This window comes from Pneumocystis jirovecii (assembly GCF_001477535.1).
Source record: "Pneumocystis jirovecii RU7 chromosome Unknown supercont1.1, whole genome shotgun sequence".
NCBI lineage: Eukaryota > Fungi > Ascomycota > Pneumocystomycetes > Pneumocystales > Pneumocystaceae > Pneumocystis > Pneumocystis jirovecii.
The window spans coordinates 1-26,606 of record NW_017264775.1 but is presented as its reverse complement, the minus strand read 5'-3'; the positions used below and the strand labels follow the sequence as shown (position 1 = coordinate 26,606).

Here is a 26,606-nt window from a genome sequence, read left to right as displayed (position 1 = left end):
TTGTATATGAATATATGTACTAATTTGAATCAAAAGTGATATATCTGTATCAAAGGAATATCAAAGGAGATATATAAATATTTATCATAAATTAATAAAATGTTTTGAGAAATGTTATTGAGAGATAAAAAAGTATTTTAATTATGCTTTTTCTGAAGATATATCTACTGATTCTTCTATAAATATATTGAGTCTATTTCTGTCATTTTCATAAAATTGATCAAAAGGATTTCCATTATATTCAAAAGAAGGAATACATGGTGATTTCCCAGAATCTAAATAACAAGGGGGCTGTTTAAAGTCGATATAAGATGATTTACTTAGCGAAGTTGGAGAGCTTTTAACACTATAATCCTTGCTATTTATACGCTCACTGTATGGCTGTGCCATGCTATTTTTATTTTTTTCTATTTTAGATGATGCCCAAAGAGAAGATAATGGTAAAGACATTACAACAAACGCTTGAGTCAATGAACTAAATCCGGTTATATCTACCCAGAAATCAATAATAATAAAGATTGCTAAAAGTGTTAAGAGTAAAGGGAAAAAAAGAAAAAAAAAGATACCAGGAATAATTAATGTTTGACAGCTTGTAATAAATATGATTTGCATTGGTCCAAAATCTTTGATACCCATTTTATGTCTACGGTAAATTGCGAAAAATAATTTTGAAACAAAAACTAAACATCCTAAACATACACTAAAAACAAATGAAATACGGGCGGCGGTATATGGCCAAGGTGCACCCCAAATACCACTGCTTCCAAAATGTGTTTGAGACAAAATCGCCATTGAATTTTGAATAGCAGCAATTACCCAAAATAGTATAACTACTGATATTATGACACAAGAAATTATTGTGAGCGGCATTCGTAACTTTCTGTGTGATGCGTAGATTACTCTAATTTGAATAAGAAGAGAAAGCTCAATAAATAAGATGATAAAAATAGGCATGCATGATGCAATAATTGAGACATAGAAATCATTATATGATAACAACTCGAATTCTCCGAGAAATTGAACACTATAGCTTGTCCATGTACCAGTTAAATAAGCACATTGAAGGCATCCTCGTATAAATACAGATATTAGTCCAGCCATGTTTAAAAAGAAAAGAAATGTTTTTGCTTTTTCACGTTTTGATGTTAATAGAAGAATAATTGCTAACAAAGCACTCATTGCACATTGTGCAGAAAATATCATGGATGTTTGTGCTCTAGAAAGAGAAAACATGTCAAAATCTGACAATAAAAATTTGACCTTCTCTCCATGAGAATTCTTAAGAATGACAGTCTGGTTTACTGTAGAAAGAGACATTGCATTCGTATGCTTCAGAGTACTCTTGATTTCTATATGTAAAAAAACGCTTTTTCTTTGTTGCTTTCATAATTGCTTTCTAGATGCTTAATTTTAACTCATTGTCAAAACACTTTTTATTTTTAGCAAAGTGAGGCTAGTTTCCTGCATGTTCTATTACAAGTGTACTTCGCCGCATAAGCTAGATTTAACAATACTTTAATTTTCAAAAGATTACGATTGTTTTTTTCACGCTAACCGGCTGTCCCGCTATTTTCCTTCGATATCTTCTTTATAGAGTATATCATACATAGGTGTTCTAATCGGCGCTGTTCAAATAATTCTAAGCCACCTTATGAGATACTTTTATCTTTGTATCACTTGATATTTTCATAGATTTTCATAGACTTAAACTCTTATTTTTCTTGCCCTTTATTGCCCTTTTTTTCTTATATATTTTTTATCTTGTGGTTGGTAATGTTAATTAAAATTTTATTTGAGACGAAGGATCTTCCTTCCTTTTATATTTTTTTGATAATGTGCGTACCAACATGGTATATCCTTGTTATATATATATATTTCTGTTTTTGTAGATATAAAATATCTTTTTGTAGTGCATATATTTCTGTTTTAGAGTATATATGCACTATGTTTATATATATTTTGTTGTATTTTTGTGTTTTATTGTTTAGAAAACTTAATTATATATATTTTAATACTAAATATATCTGCAGATTCTTAAGGATATCTTTTATAGATCTGTATTTCTGAGTCATGTTATAGAGAAATTTTTCATGTATATGTATTAAGATAATAATTAGATGTATTGAAGTTTCTTATATGCACTAATATATTATTTTTTATATCTAATATATTGTCTTTTATGTATATAGGTTTTCTATGTATATAGATTCTCTATATTTATGTATATACCTAGGTGCCTAGATTGTACGTGACGTACCGAGGTGTAAAATATACACATAGATATACTGAGGATACTTTATAAGGATGTTGTTTAAATGATTTGTTTTTAGAACCTTTTTTTTTCTATTTTTCTGTATCTTTTTATCTTTTCCTCCTGGGCCTGCAGCAGTTGTTCATATAACCGCTTCGTTGCTATCGATTTCTGGTAATTCTTGACGAGCGGAAATAGTTATTTAAAGGTAAAATACTGTCTGAATAGCATAATTCTTAATGAAAACAGGGTTTAACTTTCTTTTTCTTTACAAATCATTTTAATTATTTGTTTTTGTATTTAAATCTGTATTTTTTCTTGTCTATTTTCATTAAGTGCATCGTCTTTACAGCACTGGAGAATTAGACGCCAAAATACACGGATCTAGGATTACTAATGTCACAGCTTGATTCTGAAGCGTCTTCTGTACCTGCAGATGATAGTTCAGTTCCAGATTCGAGTTTAGTAGCACAAAATATTCCTCGTAGACGTACTCATCGACGATCGTCTGCAGTTTCATTGGATTGGAGTTCTATAGGGCTTGCTTCTGATTTGAATGGTGCACCACAGACTGATCCCCTAGTGAATACAGGGGATGTTTGTTCTGTGAGTGATAGTCTTGGTAAGCAAGGATTGGGTAACGATAAAGAGAAGGATAATGAGAGTCATTCTGCTGTGTTTTTGAATAGTAAAAATTCGACAAAGAAGCATCCAAAATTTCACAGTCGTTTTTTGGTAGAGTCTATTTCATCATTGGCACATTTATATTTTGGAGGATTATGTAAAAAGAAAGCATCTAAAAGCACAGTGCCTGTTGCACCAACTACAAAAGAATATGCCCCGTTGCAGGCTTCGTGTTCAATGGCTTGGGAGCCATTGATTGATTTGGATGCAGCTATTTTGACAGAAAAGAGTGATTCCACAGTTTTTGGAACACCAAGATGGCATCGACGTGCACGTAGTGTGTCTTCTGTATTTTCGTCATATACACGTGCTTCTGGAAATTCTCTTCATAGTTCTTGTTACCGTCATGGTTACCCTCTTAAGCGAAAAATGAGTGTGATCATTGAAGATACTGACATGACGTTAACTCAAATTCCTTCATCTTCGAGAAGTGTTTCTAGCGGTATATTAGAGAGCAAGAGAACTATTCTACGGTCTATAGGAGATAGTACAACGACGGACAATGATTTATCTGTCTCCCAAAAGGCTAATATTACTTCTGATAACTCAGTCCCTGATTTAGTGCAGGGTGATCTGCCTCAGGGAGACATGAGTGATGCTTTTCTTTTTATAGGCGATAGTAATACTTTAAAGCCACCTGATAATATTACAGGGAACGATGAACAAAGCTTTGTTAAAAATACAAAGATGAAATCTCGCTGGCGTCAATTACTGAAGCGTCTCTTGACTCGAAAAAATAGTTAATGATATTGCATCTATACTTTTTTATTTACATAATGATATTTTTGTTTTGATTAGGATAATTTTCTAATACTAATACGCTTTGGTCTATATGGGTATTTTTAATTTTTTGTATTGCTCTCATTGGTAACAGAAGTCTTTATGGCGTCTTATTGGAATTTTTAGAAACTATTTCTTTGTTTCTTTTGTCATCTTTAATGATTCTTGGTCACCACATTGACGCGTATCGCGTATTAGATCACGTGATTTATAACTACACGCGATCGAGTTTTTTTGAAGAGACAGACAATTTTAAAAATTATTTTTTTTTTTGAAAAATTGGTAAAAAGACGGGTAACAGGTGGTTTGAGATTTAGAAGAGGGGCTGCTTAAGTTTTGTTTTTAGTAAGTCTTTTTTCTGTTTTATTCTTTTAAATTTGACTAATATAAGTGTTTTAAACTTTGAATAAGATAAAAACATAGGCTAAAGCATGCACTTTCCCTCTGGCATACCTCAGAAAGCTATTTTATTGGAGTGCAAGGCTAAAAAAGATGTGTCTGCGGATTCTTTATTAAAAGATTGCATGTTAAATAGTTATGGAGTAACTGAGTCAGAAAAAACGGATAGTTTTTCGGGATTTGGGGCACTGAAGACACCAGAAGCTTCTCAATCTTCAGAGGATCAAGAGTCGAATCTTTTGGCATCTGCTCTTGATTCTCAGGTAGGGTTGCCTGAGGTGTCTCGTCAAAAACGACGACGACGAAGAACAGCACCACAAGAACTAGCAATATTAGAAGAAGAATATCTTAAGGATGAGAGACCAAACTTGTTGAATCGAGAGAGGATTGCTGCTAAAATCAATAGTATGTCTACAAGTGAAGATAAGATGGGCAGTCGTGAAATTCAGGTGTTTTCTATCATTTATAGGTTTCATATTTGTAATGTTTATTTTAGATTTGGTTTCAAAATAAACGTCAGGCAATGCGTCGTCAAACATCATGTTCCGTTCTGTCCAATGTTCATTTAGGGACTGTTTCTAGTTCGCAGGCGACAAAACAGTCTTGTCATCGGGAGGTTGATGTGCGTTTTCAGCAACACATAGAACATAGAATTTCGTCTTTTAAACGAATACCCAGTCTCCGTTTGTGGACAAACGAAGGAGGCAAAGCACAAGTAATGTTTAATATTTTGCGAGAAAACAAAAATACCTATGGAATATATAAAGATAATGATGGAAAACTTGAGGGCAAATATGCATCGTATTCTATGGGCAAGGAAAATGTGCCACCTGTATCTGAAAAAAATGAAAAAAGTGAGATGGGAGAAGATGAGATGGAAGAATGTGCACGAAGTTTGGTAGGGTTAGCACGGGGATGGTAGTATATACAGCTGAAAATGGCATTGTTGTGTTAATAGGTTTGAAAATAAGAGTAAAAGGGTGTTATTGGGGTGTACATAAGCGCAGTATGTGAAGGTTCATCTGATTTTTTTGACTAAAAAGGCTATATCGATGTGTTAATAATTTGTAATGCTTGTGTATGATAATGGCATAAAGCGTTTATATTTCATCTGTATTATGGGACCATGTATGTGCATTTTCAATTTGCTTAAGCACTTCTTCATATGTTTCCATGTATGTTTCTTTAGCTGTAGATAAGTCTTTGTTTTTTCCCCCAGGAATAATCATGATACAGCTTGTAGGTCTCTGTGTATTGGATGCTTCTCCAAGTGATTCTTTTGATGGAACAAAGACATATGGACATGAATAATCTTCACAAAGTACTGGAAGATGTGAAATTACATCGATAGGAGAAATATCACCAGCTAGTATGACTAATCTGTTTATCTTAGACAACAAGTAAGACTTTAGAGTGTAAAATACCCTTTTTCGCCCCGTTTTAAGGCTTTAACGACTTCTTTGACGCCACGTTGAATATGTTTCACTTGAGATGCTGTTGTGTATAAGACAAATGAAAAAATCCAGGCTAAATATAAACTTTCCTTTTCTAAGAGTTTTAAGGACTCTTTTTCTAAGTTTTTTAGGTGCTAATGGGTTTGCAATAGGCGAGAGTGAATCAATGTAATCATCTGAGTCTGTTTTTTTATGTTTTTTTTCAGAATTATCTACTTTTACTATAAAGAAATGAGGATTTCTTGAAATTTTTTTCTTATTTGAAGGATTAAATGTACCTTTTTTTTCATCTTTTTTTTCTTTCTTACTTTTTCCCATTTGCTATTTTTTGGTGTTTGAAAACTATATGTTACGGACAGACACTAAGTCGGAAAATAAGTGGAAAGTATACTTATATTAAATTCTTAAACAGTGGACTTTTTGAATGTGAATAGTGTATAAAACAGTGTTCTTTTATGTATAAATTTATGCTTTTTATATTTTACAATATATTCTTGTAAATTTCTACACCGTTGCTAGGGAGACCATTTGTTGTGTGTAAACTAATTGTAAAAACAAACTAGGTAAAAGTGTATCAAAAAATTAGATAAAAAGGTTTATTAATTGGGATATTGTTGTCCGATAACATTAATCTTTATTCAAACGAGGAAACATTTTTCGATTGGATAATTTCTTCAAGATGCAGAAACATTTGGTTTCGGGTGAAATGCTTGAGTTTTTGGAGAGTAAAAGATTCCTAGAAAAATTGTATTTAAGTCTGACTCAATAGATCGTATTTATCTAACAACTCTTGATGAAAATCCCAATGGAGAAATTCTTTCTCAATTTCATTTTTTTACAATTGATGATTCTCTTGTTTACAACCCATTTCATCATGATTTTGGACCATTAAATATCGGACATCTTTATCGTTTTTCATTAAAAATGCATGAAATGCTTTCCGTAAAATTATTTATGTTTTTTTAAGTTTAAATGTGATTGACTTGTACATAGGATCCTGTAATTCGAGAAAAACCATTTATCCTATATTCAAAAAATAATAATCGAAACAGAACATGTGCTGCATGTCTTATTGCTTGTTATATGGTATGTATAAAGAAGTGGTAAATTTTTATTTATTTTATGTCTAGGTGCTTATTCAAAATTGGCCACCACATCTTGCTTTAGCACCATTAACTGAAGCTGATCCGCCCTATATGCCTTTTCGAGATGCAGGATATGCACCTGCAGATTATGGAATTTCGATTCAGGACTGTGTATATGGTCTTTGGAAAGCTAAAGAAGCAAATATTTTAAATATAAAGAACCTTGATTTAGAAGAGTCGATTTCTCCTCTTAATATATTTTTTTGACATATATTAGATATGAAACATATGAACGAGTAGAATACGGTGACTTAAATTGGATTACACCTCATTTTATTGCGTTTGCAAGTCCTGTGCAGCCAGGTTATGGTTCCCATGGAAATAAGAAAAGTATCATTACTCCTACTTTTACTAGTGTTTTGGATTATTTCTCTAGTCATCGAGTTGGTTTGGTTATTCGACTAAATAAGCCTTTGTATGATAAAAAGCAGTTTGAAAATTTAGGGTTAGAACATGTTGATATGTTTTTTGAGGATGGAACGTGTCCTGATTTAGAAGTAGTACGTAAGTTTTGCGGTTTAGCTGAAGAAATGTTTGAAAAAGATCGTATGCATACTTAAATATAGAAAGTCTACTAATAGAAAGCAGTTGCTGTAGCAGTACATTGCAAGGCTGGTCTTGGTCGTACTGGGTGCTTAATAGGCGCTTATCTTATTTATAAATACTCTTTTACTGCAAATGAAGTGATTGCATATATGAGAACAATGAGACCAGGTAAAAATAAAAAAGCTGTAAGTCGTTTAGTAAGTGTATGCAAAGGAATGGTCGTAGGTCCACAACAGCACTGGCTTCATATTAATCAACATCATTTTAAAAAATGGTCATCGCAATCTCTTCCACGATGGACAAAAGCAACGAAATTTTCAACACCACCAAGAAGCCCCCTTAGTAATATTAAGAATAATACCGTCGAAAATACGCCCCTTCCTGTGCCTACACCCGGTCAACCACGTAAAAATATAAGTAGTCCAAAACGAACCCGTGTAATTAGTCTTGGAAGTGGTTTACGTGAGGCTTTAACAGAGGTGATAAAGCAAGAAATTCTTGAAATAGACAAAATTCCACAAAAAAATTGTGATGATGATGATGATGATATAATTGATTCTGTAAATTCTGTGGATTGTAAACATAAAGAAATTTTGAAACAAAATAATCCATTTATATCTGTATCTAAAAAGACGATAAATCATGTAGAAAAAAAGAGATCTGTTAGTGCGAGTAATACTGCTGTATTGAATACGATGGGTGTTGTAAATGGAAGAGTAATTAAGAATCGATCTTCAAGAGGAAGAGTGTAATATATTATAAATATCAACTTTGAAAATTCTATATTATTGCATTAGCCATTTCATTGAAAAGTATTGTTAATGATTTTCCTTTTTTAAGTTTATAAAACATGAGGTCGTATTAAATATAAAAATGACAATGTAATATTGTATCTTTTTAAATATTATGAGAGAATAATGATTGTTCCGAATATGCTTAGATTTCTGGATTAATGAATTTAAGATATATTTTTTTATTTTTTAATTGACCAAACCAATGTATTGGATCTTGTTTTCAATGAGATATCAATAAGTTATCTATTTCTTGAATATAAAATCAAAAATAAACACACTATGCCTTAAATTTTATTTCCCAATACGTTTCCGAAGTGCTCTCTGCCTATCCCTGCGTTTCTTAAACTTATGTTTATTCATTTTAAGTCGCCGTTTGCGTTTAACGCTTGTTGCTTGTTTTTCCACACAGGAGTCATTAAATGGTTTTGTAAAAAGAATATTTATATTTTCTATCGGTAAGAAATATGAAAATTTCTCATTTAAATGTTGTATTGGATGCATTGAAACTGGAACATTTAAAGATTGAAACTGTGGTACAATTTTTCCATGTGTTTTAAGTAAACTGTTTAGATAATGCGTTTTATTTGTATCTGTGAAAAATGATGTATGCAATTCGTCTTCAAAAATTTTGTGAGTGCTTGAATTTTTTTTATCCCAATCATTTTGAAGATTATGAAATAATGTCAATGGCCGATGCTGAGACCAAAAAAGAGATACTGCTAAATCTATATAAGAAATATGTATATGTATATTGTGCACCCGTTCATAATAACTCCCCTGGAATACTTCATTTGAGATCCATGGAAATTTGATTCTGTTGCATCCAAGATGCAAGGGTACACGCCACGATATTCCTTGTCGTGCATACCGTATATGCCGTGAAAGTTGGATCAAGCGGCTTTGCCGCATGCTTATCTCAAAGATATGCACTTAACTGTATATATATATTTATGTTTTGATTAGATGTGTCTTAGTTCTGGGCTTTTGCTCAATTAAGTTGCTACACTAAATTTGTCGTATTGTATTTAATTTTAAGCGTTTTGGATGATAATAACTCTTCCCTTCTTACTGTCCGTTAATTTTTCCGTTCTTCTGCATAATCATGCTATATCTTTGTATTAATTATATCACCAATGTATCGATTATATCTATATCAAATCTGCTCTTTTTGCGCACTTTGAACACTAATTTACGCGTCTATAGGCTTTTTTCTCCTATTTAAATACTTTTCTGTAGATATTTTTCCTTAAACTGCCGAATTATATGGATTTTATGTGTTCTTGTATTGTCTTATACGTGTATAATTCTATGTTCGTTTAAAAACTCTGCACACTTCTAACATGCGTTTTAAATCTATTTTTTTCTGATATAAGAGCACACTAATCTAACTGTATGCTAATTTAAATGTATTCTCTGATCCTTTTTAATATTTTTCTAGTTTTTCTTAATCTTTTATTAATTTCTTTTACTTTTCGTTTTTCTTGTGCACCGCACACTCTGTCGATGAATATACGGTTTACACTTGTCGACGGCAATTCTTAATTAACGATAAATTGGTGATATTTTGAAGGTTTAAGCACTTTTTATTGCAAATGACGACTGAACTTTGCCCGGTAATTCTTTTTAAAGCATAGATAAAGCATAGACAAGAAAGCATATGTTCGTTTATGGGTGACAATTTCTGTGTATACGCATGTATGTCAAGTGTACATAGAATAATGTATACGGTGTGGGATATGTGTTGTTTATGGTGTTGCTTTCTTAATTGTCTTTTTTCTGCCTCTTTCTATGTGTTTTTATGTTTTTTTTGCACCAATATTGACTTGCATAGGTATATGCGCCGTTTTTTGGAGTCATTGGATGTGCAGTAGCAATTATTTTTACAAGTTGGTCCCTTTTGTATTTTTGAAACATAAGCACAAGAAGTTCTGGCAAAAGTGTCTAGATCTTTTTTTATTGCTTTTCTGGTAGCTTTATTGTTATTTACTTACAATTTTTAGGTTTTGGTGCTGCTTATGGTACAGCTAAGTCAGGTGTGGGCATTGCTTCAATGGGCGTCTTTCACCCAGAACTTGTTGTTAAAAACACTATTCCTGGTAAGCTTAAATTTTATTGAAAATGCTGAACGAAACGCTGAAAAATGCAAAGCATTATGGAGGTGATGAGTGAAGGATAAAGTTAAGAGAAGCAGTGAATTAAGATTTAGGTGGAATAATAAAGGAACAATAAATTAAGAAAAAATAAAAGATTAGTTTTGAATTAAGTTTGACATTGAATTTAATATTGAAACGGGTTATAGACAAATTTATGGAAAGTGTTGAAAATGCATTGAAATATATTGAAATGTATTAAGAAAGTGCAAAAAAAGATAATGAAAATTTAGTGAAAATACTTTGTATATTATTGGAAATGTTATATAAAGCTCGATTTAGAATTAAGTTTTGAAGCTATATTCTGAACAAAAGTATAGAATAAAGCATCGGATATTAAGTGCTGGATTCTGAATAGAGCAATACATTTCCTGAGGTTTTATGGAATACAGGATTTTTAGTATGCAAGAAATAAGTCTAATGATCTATTAAATATTGGGGTAAACTTTGAAAGCAGCATTAAGTATTGAGTGTTTGGTATTAGTGTTTAGCGTTTATTGACTGTTTTGTTATTATTTTGAAGCTTTTTGGAGCTTAACGATAAGCAATTGCTTAATAATTGTTGTGTAATTGTCTTATGGATATTTTGTTTTATTAACGGTTTACTGCTGCTCTTTCATTCTTTACTGCTTCTTGTTGCTTATTACTCTTTTTTTGTTATTGTTTATGGGTTTATTGCTGTTGCATGTTTTTTCGTTTGTTTCTGGGCGTTTTGAGTGCAGAGCACTGTGATTGTTTAAAGATATTGATTAACATGCTTTTTTAGTGGTAATGGCAGGGATTATTGCAATTTATGGGCTAGTTGTTAGCGTGTTAATTTCGGGCGGTCGTAAGTATGGAATATTAAGTGGGTAGTGGTTTATATGGCAGTCAAGCAGCAGATTTCGCTTTATACAAGCTTTATTCAGCTTGGCGCGGGCCTTGCCGTTGGTTTGTCGGGTCTTGCAGCTGGTTTTGCAATTGGCATTGTTGGTGATGCGGGTGTTAGAGGCACAGCACAGCAGCCTCGACTTTATGTCGGAATGATTCTTATTCTTATTTTTAGCGGTTTGTGGAATAACGAAATAGCACTTTTATTGCGTCATAGTTAATTTGTGTAGAGGTGCTTGGTTTATATGGACTTATTGTTGCACTTTTACTTAACACACGGACTACCGATGCAGTTTGTGGTTAAGTTGGAGGGCTATCACAGTACATGCAGCATTCACAGTATTAATTTGGCTGCATTTGTTTGTACTAACTTCTGCTGACTGTATTTTTCAGCTGATACATAATGATTCTTGGTATAATGTGTCAGTAATATTAATTGCTTTGATCATCATTATGCATATTTTAGCTTTTAATACATTTTTAAAAAAAATAATTTTTAATTATGTATTTAGAATTTTATTCTCATTAATATTTAACTATTGTTTGATTTAGAGTATATTTTTTATATACTCTTCTTTTTTATGTTTCAATATAAATGTATATTTTAAGGATGACAATTTTGTTATGTATGACCAAGATTTAGCAAATAGTTTGCCCCCTGCAGTGTACCTCCATGTTCAAGTCCTGTGTTTTGGCCCGGAAGATATATTACATTTTTAGAATTTGCAAGAACTGCTGCAATTTCTTTGCTTGCTTCGATTCTTCGGATTGAAATTAGTCCATCTCCAGCACGTTGAAGTGCTTTTGACACGGTTTCAGCAGCTTCAGCCTCTCCTTCAGCACGAATAACTGAGGCCTGTCGTTCTTGTTCTGCCTAATTTTGGTTAAGTTAAGAAAGTATGCACTGTGAAAAATACTTTTTCGACTATAAATTTAGCACGCTCTGCGTCCTGTTGTGCAATTTGTTTTTGTTCAACTGCTTTTGTAAATTCTTGACCAAATGTCATATGTGTCTAGGATGTATTAAAGATGAAAAGTATATGGTGAAGCATACGATAGAGACATCCTCAAGCTGAATGCCAAATTCTGATGCACGTTTAACGAGATCCTCTCGAACTTTTGATGAAACAACTTCTCGTTGGGTAATTAGCTCTGCTGCATCGAACTGTGCAACGATTGATTTCAAAACTTCGTTTCCAATTGACGGAAGTACTCGTTCATCATAATCAAGACCTAAAGACTATAAATGTAAAAAGGTCGTAGAAAATTGCTTTTTGGTAACAAACTTGATAGATTTTTGGAAGCTTCGTTACATCTGGACGGTATAATACGCGCAGCGTTAATGAAACCATCTGCAAATCCTTGCTTCCTGTTGTCGTTGCAATATTTCGTGGCTGTTCATGATGGCTTAAAAAAGCTGGAAAAAACACAAGAAAAAAATACTTTTGTCCTCACATCATATATAATTGCACGCTGGAGCCACGGGATAAGAAAATGCGTGCCTTCTCCAATCACTTCTTTTTTAATCCCAACAAATCGATCAAAAAGAACAGCTGCTTCATCAGTATTTTCTATCCAAAAACTCTTCTTACCGCGATATCCTCCTCTCACATCATATATAGAAGCTTGTCCAACGGCTAGTGCAAAGCCAATTGGTATTGCTAGACGTGAAAGCTTATCAAGAATCTGTGCCATTATTATATGTAATTTAAGGACGTCCGTTTTTTACGTTACCGTTGTCACGTGATTGTCACGTGGTTTTGCTTTTTGAACTTGATTTTTTGATCTGTAATGAAGCGTGTTTTATAAAAACTGTTTTAATTATGGCGGGTGATGCAGGAAAGAAATATAGTAAGGAAGGTGTTTTTATGAAGTAGAAGCTCATTATTTTTAGTGGGATGGTGGGGTAATATGGGAGGGCCGGTTCAGAAAGGCATTATTACATATTCATTGTGAGTTGTGTTTTTGTGAGAAATAGTCTATAATGGAGACGTATAGATCGCCGCGTTCACAGCATCCTTTGGCAGGCATGCTTCATAGTGCAGTTTTTAATACATATCGTCGATGTTGCCAGCAGATTCTATATTTCGGTGTGCCTTTAATGGCTGGATATAGTATTTATGTGTGGGCAGTTAGAAGGTGTGAAAATACAGCAAGTTTGCTATTTTTCTTTATTTTAATGAACTTGTGACAGGAATGAGTATTTATATTCGAAAGCGGGTCAGGAAGAGCTTAAGGTGGGACTTTTGGGGCTGCTAGTATATTTAGTATACTTATATATAATTAGAGTCTGACCGAGTCTTAAAATGTCTTGTTACTAGTTTGTGTCAGTCCAGACGGTGGACACGATGGAAGAATAGCTTTGGATTTTTTAAATTTAAATCTAATTGTGTATTTGCTTTTTCATTTTGTTATATTTGTGGATATGTTTAGTTCTGGTTTAAATACGCCATTTTCAACACGGAATGTGTTTTTCTGGTTTATACTCGCGGCACTAATCATGCTGGGTACACGGATGCCACAACAGTCACCCCAAGCATTGTTGCATTTTATTGGCTCTGTTTCGCTATGATCGCATTGATTCATGCCTTCTATAGCAGGAATTAGCTGACCAAATAAATAATGTTGCATGATTGAAAAATTGTTGAGAACTTCTGCTTTATACATTTTAAGCATTCCTATGTTAACGTTTTTCCACTGTTTAACACTAGAAATGTCATCTAGCATCGGCGAATGCCAACGTAATGAAACTGTTTTGATCTACTCAAGTTAGATGTTATGGTGCATGAAATAGTGATTTTGTTCGTACTGAATTAATAAACCTAATATAATCTAAATACATGAAATCATTTGCAAATGCTTCTAATATATCATTGTCATGGATACTTCGTGGTCTGATATATTTGTGTCCTACCAGCTGTGCTGAACCAAAAAGAAAAGGTAGGAAATGGTAGTCATCGAGTCCCCAAGCGCCATGTGATCCAGCTGGTTCTAGCCAGTATAAAGTTTGAATGCGACGCATTACTAAGATGTATTGGTAAAATACTCGTATCACAAGTGCTTTTCCATCTGACACATGTAAGACGTTTGTTTTGTATAGACAAAACCTAGCAATAGCTGAGTACTTGTGTAAATTATTGAAATAAATACAGCCAAGAAAGAAAAAGCAGTTCATGCATGCTTCCATAGTCTATTCGCTGCCTATTTCCCCATGCACTAGTAAAGTATTTTGAAATTTCTGTAATGATGTTTTCAGGTAATGAAAGCCATCCATGTATTGCCTTGGTAGACTAAACTATAGTGATTATGCACAAATCAATATATGTTCATATATTCACTTTTTCCATATCATCATAGAATTCGCGAAAAGCATGATTTCCAAATCTTGATTGTGTGTTTTGTACAGGAGGGTGTTTATCAATTAATACGTTAATTTGGTCTAGCATCGAGAGAATATGCTCCACGTTCTATTATCTTAACAATATGTATATTTTTCCATAACTTACTTTAGAAATTTCACATGTCTCTGAAAGAGAGATGCCTTGTGCTTGATCGTTAAGCAAACATATAAAGTTAAAGATATTTTCGCATGTTTTAGATGTAAAAAATAGTTCTAAGTCTTGCTTTGTAAAGATTCGACGTTCAGGAATCTTGTATTCTTCGAGTATATTATTTTTTTCATTAGATTGAACTTGCATTTCTGCTGTGCCAGAGTAGATCAGATAAAATCGATTTTTTAAAGAATATATAGCAAAGTTAACGTGTTGATATATATATATAGAAGTGTATATAAATCGAAATGCTGTATCAATACAGTTTTATATCTGCATTAGCTATGTTCTAGATATGTTTTGGATTGCTGTGGACTGATTTATAGGCTTATCTGGATATTCTTAGGTATCTAGTTAATGTGTTGGTGTAATAGGTTGATGTATTAAATCAATATACTCATGAACTGAGATATATCTGCATCAGATTGATGAATGTCCTGATGTTTTAAAAATAATTATCTCCTTAAGAATAATATAAGCTATACTGTTAAATAGTTTATGTTTTTGTCCAAAGTAAAACTGTGGAATTATGAAGATGAATTGTATACGTTGATTATAAGCTTTACATATACATTAGTTGCATAATAATTAAGTTGAGTTTTGCTGTGCTTTCTAGACGTGTTAATGCGATGTTTTATTAGGGTTTTAAAGATAACGATGTGTGCGTTGTGGCTGCGTTTTTTTACCTTTTATCGTACTTGCATACGCGGATATTGCTTCTTGTGAGTTGAAAGTAGCAATATTAGATAAATTGGTGTTTGAGAAGTGTTTATATCACTCTGGGAGCTTGTATTTTCCTGCTGATCAGTTTTTGTGCGAGGTTATTTGAAGTATTTTTTGGAGATAAAATATGGAAGAGTATTCTGCAAAAAGATGTTAGGTCTTATGCAGCAACATGCTGATCTATCTGATAAGATGCTAAATATTTGCTTTTTGCAGGTTGGGTGACGCTTTTATCTGATTTGGGCGAAAAAGATGGTTATCTGAATGGTGTATTAACGTTGCATTATACGTTGAAAAAAGTCAAAACTCGGTACCCACTTTTAGTGATTTATACAAGTGTAATGTTGTCGTTTGTTCTGTGATTAATTTAAGAACATGGCAGAAGTGTACGTCTAACGCTTTGTCTATTTTGCAAAAATCGGGTATTAAAATTAAGTATGTGGATACGCTATATCCGGGAAAAGTTCAAGACTATGGAGCTGATACACGGAGATTTAATGAATGTTTTAACAAGCTGCGTGCTTTTTCGTTATTTGAGTATGAAAGAGTTGTTTTTATTGATTCGGATATGATTTTTATGAAGAATGCGGATGAATTATTTGATATTCATCTTGATAAAGGATGTATTGCATCTGCACATGCGTGTGTTTGCAATCCGCGTAAAAGGCCGCATTATCCTAAGAATTGGCAGGAAAATCTATTAAGGTTATTTTCTGCTAATGGTTGTTTTATAGGATTCCTTTAAATTGTGCTTATACTGCGCAACAGGAGATGCCTCTTGATTCACCTGTAGTTCCTTGTACATTCGGCATTCGGATGTTGAATTCTGGGCTTATTGTTTTGAATCCAAATCCTGATGAATTTATTTTAATTCTCGACCATGTCAAAAATAGTGATAAATATCCCGCAACTATGCTTAGTTTTGCTGAACAGAGTTTGTTGAGTTACATTTATGAAGAAAAATGGCAGCCTTTACCATATATATATAATGCTTTAAAAACACTACGCACTGTACATGACAAATTGTGGAATGATAAGGATGTTAAAATTGTACATTATATTCTCGATAAGCCTTGGTCTGAGGAAAATGATGGCTTAAATTCAAATGATCCGACACATGCTTGGTGGTGGTCAGTAGAAAAAGAAAGAAAGGCAGAGATGAATTCAATTGCACATTAATAATTTTTTGGATTATAATTAGATAATTGTATTTTTAAAAAATATCTTGAGTAGTGATCAAGATAATCGGTTTTTGCATGAAAAGAATGATTAATTTGTTTTAGTTTTTGTAAATATTTATTTTAAAAAAAAAAAACTTTTATAATATGATATTTTTGAATATTTTGGATATTTGTGATTAATAATTAAAAGAGTGTTAAAAATGATGTTTTATTTGTAAAATGTGTAAAAATGAATATTCGCATTTTAGTTTTGATTTTATTTAATATTTTCCAAGTTATTTTTCATTTAGGGTTTAATATGTATTTAGAACAATGTAAAAAAGTAATATTTGGATACATATGTCATTTTTAATGTATATATATATTTAAAAAAAATACTTGATTCATTATTTTTTTCGAAGAAATTATAAATCTTTTTAAGTGTTTTAACGAGTATATTAGACATGAAAAAGTTTTTTATTCAATACTTTTATTCAATACTAAATATCATATAAAATGTAAAACAATTACTAATTTTAAAAATAAAAAGTGTATCTTTAGTTTTAAAAAATAATTTATATTTATTAAAAGAGAAATTTATATTTTTCATAATTTTTTCAAGTACTTATTTTTTCAAGAATTTTAAAAATATGTATTTAATCCATTATTTATGTTTTATTAGCTAAATATTAAAGAAAATAATCTATTTATTTATTTAGCTTTATTATATAATTATATAATAAGATGTTATATTTTAATTTATCACGGATCTTGTTTAGGTGTTAATTATAAGATTATTTTAAATATAAAGCCTAGATAAAAAGTCTAGGATTGAGTTTTTTTTAAAAATACGCTTTTTTAATGTTTTTATAAAGTTTTTGTTTTTAATAAGTTTTAAAGTTATTAATATATTTATGTTATTATATATATTATTAAAATTTATGTAGAAGATATAATTAGAAAATATGATTTTTAGAAAAAAATAAATAAAATTATTACACTTTTTAGGATAAATTTAAAATAAAGAATCATTTATTTAAAATAATTTTTATCTTATATTACTATTTATATCAAGAAAATATTTGTTTTTTAGATTTTTTTATATCTATAAATTAAAAAGTATAAAATTAAATATTTATAAAAATTGTTTACAAATTTAAAATATGTTAAAACTATTTATTATGAATATATTCATTGCCTTAATTAACAATTTAAAGTATTTGCTATTAAAATAAAAGATTATTTCTTATATTTTTATTGCAATATTTATATGAAAAAATTTATTATATTTAAATCCATATAACATAACCTCTAAATTAAGACTATAAACAGCTATATTTTTGAATATAAAACTATAATGTTGAATGTGCAAATTGAAAGGATATTCAACACTCATAAAAATATAAATATGTTTTATAACTTGTCTAACTAATAAAACGCGTTTGACGCGATATACTTTAAATTATACATAAAACCTATTAATTTAGATATACTTAAAAAATATTTCATTTATGTCTTAAAAAATACACTTAAATATTTTAAAAATTGATCTTTATAATAGATATTTATAAAATTAATGATATTTAAAGAAATAAAAAAACACATACTATAGCTGGTTTAAAATAAACATTAATACAAATACAACTTTTTATGTATTATTATTAACTCGATATTTTTTTCATTTTTAGACGTATATATTTTAAAAATTTAAAATTTTTTAATAAAAATATTTAATTTAAGATATGTTTTCTAGGAAAATTACTGAAAAATGTATCAATACAATTCGAGTTTTGTCTGTAGATATTACTTCCAAAAGTAATTCAGGACATCCAGGCGCACCTATGGCTCTTGCACCTTGTGCGCACGTTTTATTTAATCAGCATATGATATTTGATCCAAACTACCCAGAATGGATAAACCGTGACCGATTTGTGCTATCAAATGGTCATGCATGTGTTTTGCAATATATTATATTACATTTATATGGCTATAAAGTTACTATGGATGACTTGAAACGTTTTCGTCAAATCGATTCGATAACACCAGGTCACCCGGAGGCATCCGTAACACCAGGGATTGAGGTTACGACAGGGCCTCTTGGACAAGGATTTGCAAATGCAGTTGGACTTGCTATAGCACAAACACACTTGGCAGCTGTTTTTAATCGGCCTGGATTTGATATAATCAATAATTATACATATTGTTTTTTTGGGGATGGATGTGCTATGGAAGGTATTTTTTATGAAGCAGCGTCATTGGCAGGCCATTTGAAACTTAAGAATTTAATATGTTTTTATGATTATAATGGTATATCTATTGATGGGGATATTGAATGTACATTTACAGATGATGTGGCGGAGAGATTTCGTTCATGTAATTGGCATGTTATTATAGTAGATGATGGGGACTCGGATATTGATTCAATCGAAAGGGCTATTGCTGAAGCAAAAATTGTAGACCGACCAACAATGATTCGACTTAGAACGACAATTGGATATGGGTCTAAACTTCAAGGAACGTGTAATGTGCATGGTGCGCCGTTGAAAGATGATGATGCAATGCTTGTTAAGCAAAAATTTGGATTTGATCCTAAAGAATCATTTGTTATTTCTCAAGACGTATATGAACATTGTCGTCAAGCTTCTTTTAAAGGGGCTAAGACGCGTGAAAAATGGCTAAAGTTATATGATGACTATACAAAACAATACCCATGTTTAGCGAAAGAATTTCAAAGGCGTGTAAATAAGCAATTTCCTGAAAATCTTAAGCAAGTTTTACCTATATACAAATCTACGGATCCACCTGTTGCAACTCGAAAGCTTTCTGAAACTGTTCTTACAAAGCTTTCAAGTCTTCTTCCAGAATTGATGGGTGGAAGTGCTGATTTAACAGCTTCTAACCTTACTCGGTGGCCTGATGCGGTAGATTTTCAGCATCCTTCTACGAAAATAGGAGATTATACAGGAAGATATATTCGATATGGAGTGAGGGAACATGCAATGATTGGAATTATGAATGGTCTTGCTGCATATGGAGGAATTATTCCTTATGGAGGCACGTTTTTGAATTTTGTTTTTTATGCAGCAGGAAGTCTTCGGCTTTCTAGTATTTCTCATTTACGAGTAATTATTGTCGCTACTCATGATTCTATTGGATTGGGTGAAGATGGTCCAACACATCAACCAATAGAAGCGGCTTCATGGTTAAGAGCACAACCTAATATGATGTTTTGGCGCCCTGCTGATGGTTAAATTATATTTATATTTGTTTTTTATTAACATGTATTAGGTAATGAGTGTTCTGCAGCATATTATGTTGCTATTACTTCTTTAAATATGCCATCAACTATTGCATTATCACGGCAGAATCTTCCACATCTTGAAAATACATCTATTGATGGTGCTTTGAAAGGTGGATATGTCTTACGGGAAAATAGTTCTGCAGACTTGACGATTGTATCGACTGGAAGTGAAGTATCTCTTTGTGTCGATGCTATCAAAGTTTTTGAAGAAAAATATAATCTTCGTGCTAGATTAGTTTCTATGCCTGTAAGAAAATTATTTTGTCTTGGTTCTATATTCATGCTAAATATAGTGTTTTGAAGTTTTTGATCAACAGGATTTTGATTATAAGTTAAGTGTACTTAAAGACGGTATCCCAGTTCTTGGTGTTGAAGTTTATTCTACATTGGGGTGGAAAAATTATTCTCATGAACAATTTGGTCTTGATACTTTTGGTGCTAGTGCTCCATACAAAGATTTGTATAAAAAAGTATGTTTTATGATTATTGATATATAGTTATTAATAAATGATTAGTATGGTTTTACGGTGGAAGAAATTGCATTAAAAGCTAAAGAAACGGTTGATTTTTGGAAAGATGTTAAACCTCTACGATCTCCTATACGACGAGCATTTTAATCCAATTTAAGAATTTTTATTTTTTATAATTTTTTTTGGATTTTATAATATTATATGTGATAAAATAGTGATAAAATATATTCTTTTAAAAAATAATTTATATTTGATTACATTATAATTTCTATTGTTGTATTGACATATATATATATATCGATTAAACGAGTATGAATAAATATTGCGAAAAATATAAGAAAATACAAATATGCTTTATTTTTAATAAATCTTTAAAATATAAAATGTTATTGAGAATAGATGCATTTTAAAAAATACGAGAAATTGAAATTACTATTCTTATAATTTATGACACAAATTTATAAAATTAACTTTTTCCATAATATTGTCTTGTATGCATTCATAAAAAGGCACTTGTCATGCTTCAAAATACATTTTAATTTATATTTTATTTATATATCCAAAATATTAATAGTACTTGATGAACTGTACGATATCATTATATAATGAACGAACGATTAATTTTTTTTATCAAAATAGATTGATAAAAAAACATAAACACATATTCATTTCCATTCAAACTAGCTTTCTCATAGAACATAGATTTATCTAAAATTTTTCAATATTTAAAAATACGTAAAAAGTTTAAATTTGAAATAATATTAAAAAATGTTCATTTAAAAAATTTATAGACATTTAAAACATTGCACATTTTGTAAATAAAAAACGCATATTTTTTGCGTGTATATTCCATAATAATGCATTTCGTCTATGATTTAATATATTATTAAAACGTGTTTAACAAAGTATCTATTGGACATGTGCAAAACGATAGATACGACAATCAACATTTTTATCTAGACACACTGAGTACAGCATGCGGTACAACATGCATTGTTTATACATAATACAATATAACATGAATTTGTTAAACTATTCAATTTGAATTTAACTTGATAATTGTGTGCCGACTTGTAAACTAATAACAGGCGTAGTATTTGGAATTAATAATACTACTTGTACTATTGAATAGTGGATATTTTTCTGTATATATATTATTTACGTTCGAGGTGGAGTATATACGTATATATAATACCTATAATACCTATTTATGGAATAGATGTAAATAGATGTAGAGATACATTTATTGTATTAGTATAAAATAATCAAGTATCGAAAGAGTAAAAGTATTTTTATATAGTTCGAATGGAATGTTTACTATACAAAATGTAGATGTATAGTGATAAAAAATTACATATCTATCTACTGGAATTAGTGAACAAAATACTTAATTTTTGTAATAAGAAAATTTTCTATATATATATCTGTATATGTATAATTCAACGTTTTATTACAAGTGCATAAATATTTATTCGAAAAACGCTATTTTAAAATGAACCGTCAAGAACGTCAGCATTCAGAAAAAAAAAATAAAAATTTAGATGCAAAAGACAAAATAGAAGAACTAACGGAAACCAAACCCAGTCTCCCAGACGGAGGCCTTGAAGCATGGCTGCAAGTGGTTAAAGCGCATTTGTTAATTACTATTGCATGGTAGGTTATGAGTGGAATGTATAGTAGCCAACAGGATAGGGGTATTGTTAATTCATATGGAGTATTTCAAACGTATTATAAATCAACATTGTTGAAAGATTCATCTATATCAAGCATTTCGTGGATTGGGACCGTACAGGGTTTTGGAATTATTCTTATAAGTCTTTTTATTAGTCCTGCGTATGATCGAGGATATGGGCGATCATTAATTATATCGGGATCTATTTTGATTATATTTGGGTTGTTGATGACGAGCATTGCAAACAAATACTATCAAATTTTTATCTATCAGAGTATTTGTATTGGAATTGGATCGGGGTGTGTCTTTATTCCAGCTTTAGGAACACTAGCCAAGTATTTTGACAAACGGATATCATTGGCAATGGGCATCGCAGCGGCAGGAGCAGGAATTGGTATGTAAGCGTACGAATATAATGAATTAGGTTGATTGGATTTAGGAGGGTTGGTTTTTCCTCTTCTTTTTCAAAACTTGATTAATCGAATTGGCTTTGGTTGGACAATGCGAGTATTTGCCTTGATTTCACTTGTTGTGCTTGTGATTGGTATTATTATTTCAGAGTTGTACAAGATTCCACATCAGCGGCCTCCTCCGTTTAATTTTTCTTCTTTAAGTGAATATACATTTATGATTTTTAATATATCGGTATTTTTTATTTTTACTGGTATTTATTTTCCGTATTTCTATATTCCGGTTTATGGAAAATCAGTTGGTTCATCTGATTTTTCGGCGTATTTTGTTTCTATTATAAATTTAGCATCTATTTTTGGTAGAATTATTCCTAGTTTTATTGCGGATCGAAAGGGACCACTGAATATGTTTATCGTGTCCTCGGTGGGTTTGGTTGTTTTAACGTATTTATGGATTGGGATTCGGACTATGGTTGGTCTTATTATTTTTTCAATTCTTTATGGATTCTTTGCAGGAGCAGCCATGTCTCTTCCTACAGCAGTCATTGCAAAATTATCGTCGAATTTGAGTTATCTCGGTACTCAAATGGCTGTTTCTTATGGATTTTCTGGTGTAGGGTTTCTAATTGGCACACCTATAGCAGGTGCCATTTTGACTCATTCGAATAATACATTTTTCTGGGCACAAATTTTTTCAGCAACGGTTATGTTGGTTGGTGTTTTAGGGCTCTTTTTGATTAAATTAAGCAAGTACTCTCGCAAACCTTCTTTCAAAATTCCAATGCCTTTGAATTTACGCTTTTATCATCAGCTTTGATTTATATCAGAAAATAATTTGATCACTTGTTGTAATGTATACTATTTAGAATCATAATACTTGATTGCCATTTTTTATCATGAATGCGTATTTTTTTTACTGACAAATTTTTAGCTTGTTTTATCGCAGAAAATTAATTTTGCATCTTTTGTATTTTTTCAAAAACATTTGTCAAAAACATTTGGTATATGTCTCTATTGTTTGTTTTGTCTTGATGAATCATTGAGTTTATGTATTTATTTTTTATATTTGTAAAAAGTGTTTAGGGAAATTGGGTGAGTGGAAGAGTAGGAATATGTAAGTAAAATAAAGATTAAAGGAAGTGTTTATGTTTGGTTTTTATATTCAATAATGTTACAAATAATTTTACTATTGTACGTATACTTGTACGTTTATCGATGATATATTATTATTTTATGGATTTATATAGTACTTTAATTTTTCCCGAATTTCAAAACTTGAAAAATATTTTAAAGTTAAGATTAAAGTTAAAATTAAAGTCAAGATGTTAAAGTTTTGATTAATATATTGGTATTAATTTTTATTTCTAAATCTTTTTTATTAGTTTACGTGATATGTCGTAAAGACTAAATTTCGATCAATGCATATGGAATCTGATTTTCGATGGTTTATAAATGTTTGTATATATGTTTATGTATATGACTTTGTAGGGGAGAAAGCTATTTTTGTATTATGTATAACATGCATTAAAGATGTTATATAGTTGTTTTACGTGATTATTTTGTATTATTTAGGGTTTTTATAGTTGTATTTTATTTGTACTATTCAAGCGTGTGTATTTGAATCTATTTGAGTAAAAGTGTTTTAGAATGGGACACGTATAATATAATGAAACTAAAGTGTTAGCATGGGACAGCATACTGGTATCTTGTATTTTTTATTCTTTTACTATTTTTAGTTGTTTATGTTTTTGGTCAGGGGTAAGTGAAGTGTGTGCAATTTTATCATTGACGGATCAAAATAAGAAAGGTAAAATTTGATATATTTGCGACATGTCGTAAAAATGTAAATATCTGGATAAATGTTTTAACAAGTGTTTTGACAAATATTTTGAATGTCTTAAGAGTATGGGTAAAGGTTGTTTTTCAAAATAGATTTGATTGAGGATGGACTGAAAGCGGGTTGAAGATGTTAAGAATAAGTTTAGGGTAGATTTTATAAATATCTAAAGTGTGTATAAAAAGTGGGTTTAAAGTTTGTCTAAAAAATTTATAAAAAATGCAAAAAAAAGTAACGGTGGGATTTAAAGACAGTTTGTGTTTTTATGTTTTTTTCTGAATTTTATCCTTTGGGTAGGAATTGATTTGTATTTGGGTTATCGTTGTTATATAGTGTATATTTTTTTTCTGTTCTTTTATCGTTATCCGTCCGTTTTCGTTTAATTCTGGGTTGGCTTTAGGTTAGCTTTGGTTGGTTTATTTTTATTCGTATTTGAGGAATATTTCGAGTGACTGGGTTTGCCTCTTGTTTTCGTGTTTTTAGTCTGTTTGCTGTGTTTGGCATGTGTATTTTTTTACCCTCTTGGTCAGCGTAGTATTTTTCTTGTGTTTGTTGATTTTTTTGCTGTTTTTGTGTATAAATATATTTTCGTTCGTTACGGTTTCACGTTGTGTGTCATTTTTTAGATACGGGTGGTATAGCTTTTATTATAGTTTGTCTAGGTGCTTGTGTTTTACTGTTTTTTATTCATAGTTTTTGTTGATCAAATGTTGATCAAGTGGGTGTTTGTTTTTAGTAGGCTTTTATTTATAATAAATTTAATGGGTTTTTGCTGGTTTTACCAGCTTTTAAAAGTTATTTGTTTTTATTTTTTTTACTTGTTTTGTTTTTTACTTGTTTTTGGTGTTTTATTTTCTTGTATTTTTTCTATTTTATTTCTACTGGTTTTGGGGGTTTCTTGCCTTTTATCTTTTTCCTCTTCTTGAGGGGGTCTTTGAGGGGTGCTGGCGGTGCCAGGGATGCCCTGTTTCTTTTTGCGTGTCCTGTCTTTTTTTCTCCTCTTTTGGGTGTTCCGTGGTTTCTCAAATTGTTTTTCTCGGCATGAACCCTGTATTCGGTCGTTTTTAGTGTCTTTTCTGCCGAACTTTTCCTCTTTCGGCTGTCCTATTCTTTTTTCGTTAGTTTCATGCGCCACCCGTGCTTTTCCGTCGACATTGTTATCTCTATTCGTCGATTTTTTCTATAACTGGTCAATATTTTTCCCCTTGCCCATCTCCTGTTTTAGTGTCTTAAGAAATATATTTTTTCTTCATCGCCCGTCTTTTTCAATATTTCATTTGTGCAATCATGAGAGTTGCACTTTTTGCACTTTCAGCGCAGGTTGGTTGCGCTTTGGCGGCCCTTTTAAACGACGCATATAGGCCAGATTTTGAAGAGGTGCGAGGTATGTTGTCTCTTTTTGCGCGCTTTTTTCTAGTTTTCTCTGTTTTGCTTGCTCACGGCTTTCTGTGGATTGAGCTATTTCTTGTATCTATGCGCTATTTTCTTGTATGGCCTGCATACAGGCGCATACATGCGCATGCAGGCGCATGCAAGTGCTTATTTTTGCGCGGAATGTCAGCTTGCATGCTTTTATTTCTCGGGGAGTTTTCGAGAAGTTTCCGAGAAGTATTTTCTATTTAAGGCCGCTTAGGGCCGCTTTTCTAGCGCTTTGTTGCTTGATTTGCATGCTTTGAGTGGTTTTGTCTGGGCAGTGTTTGAACAATGTCTGGGCATTCTGTGGTTGCTCGTTTTTTGCAGCCGCATAGGGCAGGGCTTGCCCAGCCCTGCCCTGCCTTGGCAGGGCTAGGGCTGCTGCCTGCAGGGGTGGCCTGAGTAGGCAGTGGGAATGCGCGTTTTTCTTTTAGCTAGGGCTAACGTGGCAGATCATGATGCTCTTTCGGCATCTCTCCACAACGGGAAACAGCTTGGGGCAGGACATTTGGGGGAGCCTCGGCGTTTGTATCGCCGCTCAGATGACGAATATGATGAACTGGATGCAAGGATGGACCATGAAGACGACTTGGAGCTTAGGATGCATTTGGATACGAGCTTTGACAAGGATGTTGCTTTTGATGCCGCAGGACTTGAGTCGGGCCACAGCTTGGCGCGGGCGGTGGCGCGGGCGGTTAAGCGGCGGGCTGCACAAGGAGCAGGAACAAATGATGAGGAAGAAGTGCGTCTCTTGGCTTTGATTGCAAAAGAAAACTATAAAAATACTGATCAATGCAAAGACAAAGTGGAAAAATATTGCAAAACGTTAACAGATGCAGGATTAAATCCAGAAAAGGTTCACGAAAAATTAAAAGATTTCTGTAATAACGGGAAACAAAATAAAAAATGTCAAGATTTACAAACCAAAGTTACGGGGAAATGCACATCTTTTCAACAAAAACTAAAAACTGCTTTAACAAATCCATCAGATGATAA

The 26,606-nt window shown here is 31.7% G+C and overlaps 15 protein-coding genes across 15 annotated transcripts; 10 read left to right on the top strand and 5 right to left on the bottom strand.

The window, feature by feature from the left end:
* Positions 1–141: 141 nt before the first annotated feature.
* On the bottom strand, positions 142–1,317 carry T551_00015 (alpha-factor pheromone receptor STE2; the record flags this gene model as incomplete). The annotated part of the gene is made up of 2 exons (XM_018372282.1): positions 142–521; positions 567–1,317. The coding sequence occupies 2 exons, from the start codon at positions 1,315–1,317 to the stop codon at positions 142–144; spliced, it is 1,131 nt and encodes a 376-aa protein (XP_018231222.1).
* Positions 1,318–2,647: 1,330 nt separating this feature from the next.
* Positions 2,648–3,679, top strand: T551_00014 (uncharacterized protein; the record flags this gene model as incomplete). Its single annotated transcript, XM_018372281.1, has 1 exon — positions 2,648–3,679. One exon carries the CDS (start codon positions 2,648–2,650, stop codon positions 3,677–3,679), a length of 1,032 nt encoding a protein of 343 aa, XP_018231221.1.
* A 467-nt stretch (positions 3,680–4,146) lies between these two features.
* On the top strand, positions 4,147–5,036 carry T551_00013 (uncharacterized protein; the record flags this gene model as incomplete). The annotated part of the gene is made up of 2 exons (XM_018372280.1): positions 4,147–4,563; positions 4,611–5,036. 2 exons carry the CDS (start codon positions 4,147–4,149, stop codon positions 5,034–5,036), a joined length of 843 nt encoding a protein of 280 aa, XP_018231220.1.
* A 178-nt stretch (positions 5,037–5,214) lies between these two features.
* On the bottom strand, positions 5,215–5,886 carry T551_00012 (snoRNA-binding protein NHP2; the record flags this gene model as incomplete). The annotated part of the gene is made up of 3 exons (XM_018372279.1): positions 5,215–5,489; positions 5,571–5,608; positions 5,654–5,886. The coding sequence occupies 3 exons, from the start codon at positions 5,884–5,886 to the stop codon at positions 5,215–5,217; spliced, it is 546 nt and encodes a 181-aa protein (XP_018231219.1).
* Positions 5,887–6,247: 361 nt separating this feature from the next.
* On the top strand, positions 6,248–8,011 carry T551_00011 (phosphoprotein phosphatase CDC14; the record flags this gene model as incomplete). Its single annotated transcript, XM_018372278.1, has 6 exons — positions 6,248–6,293; positions 6,338–6,510; positions 6,562–6,654; positions 6,699–6,889; positions 6,931–7,259; positions 7,302–8,011. The coding sequence occupies 6 exons, from the start codon at positions 6,248–6,250 to the stop codon at positions 8,009–8,011; spliced, it is 1,542 nt and encodes a 513-aa protein (XP_018231218.1).
* A 333-nt stretch (positions 8,012–8,344) lies between these two features.
* On the bottom strand, positions 8,345–8,962 carry T551_00010 (uncharacterized protein; the record flags this gene model as incomplete). Its single annotated transcript, XM_018372277.1, has 1 exon — positions 8,345–8,962. One exon carries the CDS (start codon positions 8,960–8,962, stop codon positions 8,345–8,347), a length of 618 nt encoding a protein of 205 aa, XP_018231217.1.
* An 809-nt stretch (positions 8,963–9,771) lies between these two features.
* On the top strand, positions 9,772–11,377 carry T551_00009 (V-type proton ATPase proteolipid subunit; the record flags this gene model as incomplete). Its single annotated transcript, XM_018372276.1, has 6 exons — positions 9,772–9,843; positions 9,885–9,939; positions 10,054–10,149; positions 10,970–11,032; positions 11,074–11,250; positions 11,304–11,377. 6 exons carry the CDS (start codon positions 9,772–9,774, stop codon positions 11,375–11,377), a joined length of 537 nt encoding a protein of 178 aa, XP_018231216.1.
* A 318-nt stretch (positions 11,378–11,695) lies between these two features.
* On the bottom strand, positions 11,696–12,768 carry T551_00008 (prohibitin subunit PHB1; the record flags this gene model as incomplete). The annotated part of the gene is made up of 5 exons (XM_018372275.1): positions 11,696–11,947; positions 11,991–12,086; positions 12,128–12,313; positions 12,360–12,467; positions 12,517–12,768. The coding sequence occupies 5 exons, from the start codon at positions 12,766–12,768 to the stop codon at positions 11,696–11,698; spliced, it is 894 nt and encodes a 297-aa protein (XP_018231215.1).
* A 128-nt stretch (positions 12,769–12,896) lies between these two features.
* T551_00007 (ubiquinol--cytochrome-c reductase subunit 8) lies at positions 12,897–13,433 on the top strand (the record flags this gene model as incomplete). Its single annotated transcript, XM_018372274.1, has 5 exons — positions 12,897–12,924; positions 12,968–13,025; positions 13,072–13,212; positions 13,268–13,331; positions 13,395–13,433. 5 exons carry the CDS (start codon positions 12,897–12,899, stop codon positions 13,431–13,433), a joined length of 330 nt encoding a protein of 109 aa, XP_018231214.1.
* Positions 13,434–13,476: 43 nt separating this feature from the next.
* On the bottom strand, positions 13,477–14,771 carry T551_00006 (peptidylprolyl isomerase RRD2; the record flags this gene model as incomplete). The annotated part of the gene is made up of 5 exons (XM_018372273.1): positions 13,477–13,833; positions 13,883–14,180; positions 14,224–14,363; positions 14,412–14,540; positions 14,580–14,771. 5 exons carry the CDS (start codon positions 14,769–14,771, stop codon positions 13,477–13,479), a joined length of 1,116 nt encoding a protein of 371 aa, XP_018231213.1.
* Positions 14,772–15,497: 726 nt separating this feature from the next.
* On the top strand, positions 15,498–16,526 carry T551_00005 (uncharacterized protein; the record flags this gene model as incomplete). The annotated part of the gene is made up of 3 exons (XM_018372272.1): positions 15,498–15,568; positions 15,600–16,052; positions 16,082–16,526. The coding sequence occupies 3 exons, from the start codon at positions 15,498–15,500 to the stop codon at positions 16,524–16,526; spliced, it is 969 nt and encodes a 322-aa protein (XP_018231212.1).
* Positions 16,527–18,249: 1,723 nt separating this feature from the next.
* T551_00004 (transketolase) lies at positions 18,250–20,425 on the top strand (the record flags this gene model as incomplete). Its single annotated transcript, XM_018372271.1, has 4 exons — positions 18,250–19,753; positions 19,796–20,055; positions 20,102–20,278; positions 20,324–20,425. 4 exons carry the CDS (start codon positions 18,250–18,252, stop codon positions 20,423–20,425), a joined length of 2,043 nt encoding a protein of 680 aa, XP_018231211.1.
* A 1,345-nt stretch (positions 20,426–21,770) lies between these two features.
* On the top strand, positions 21,771–23,177 carry T551_00003 (uncharacterized protein; the record flags this gene model as incomplete). Its single annotated transcript, XM_018372270.1, has 3 exons — positions 21,771–21,896; positions 21,936–22,344; positions 22,390–23,177. 3 exons carry the CDS (start codon positions 21,771–21,773, stop codon positions 23,175–23,177), a joined length of 1,323 nt encoding a protein of 440 aa, XP_018231210.1.
* A 2,307-nt stretch (positions 23,178–25,484) lies between these two features.
* On the top strand, positions 25,485–26,283 carry T551_00002 (uncharacterized protein; the record flags this gene model as incomplete). The annotated part of the gene is made up of 2 exons (XM_018372269.1): positions 25,485–25,581; positions 26,063–26,283. Coding segments are annotated over 2 exons (318 nt in total), but the record flags the coding sequence as incomplete, so codon positions are not given.
* T551_00001 (uncharacterized protein) lies at positions 26,284–26,606 on the top strand (the record flags this gene model as incomplete). The annotated part of the gene is made up of 1 exon (XM_018372268.1): positions 26,284–26,606. A coding segment is annotated over one exon (323 nt), but the record flags the coding sequence as incomplete, so codon positions are not given.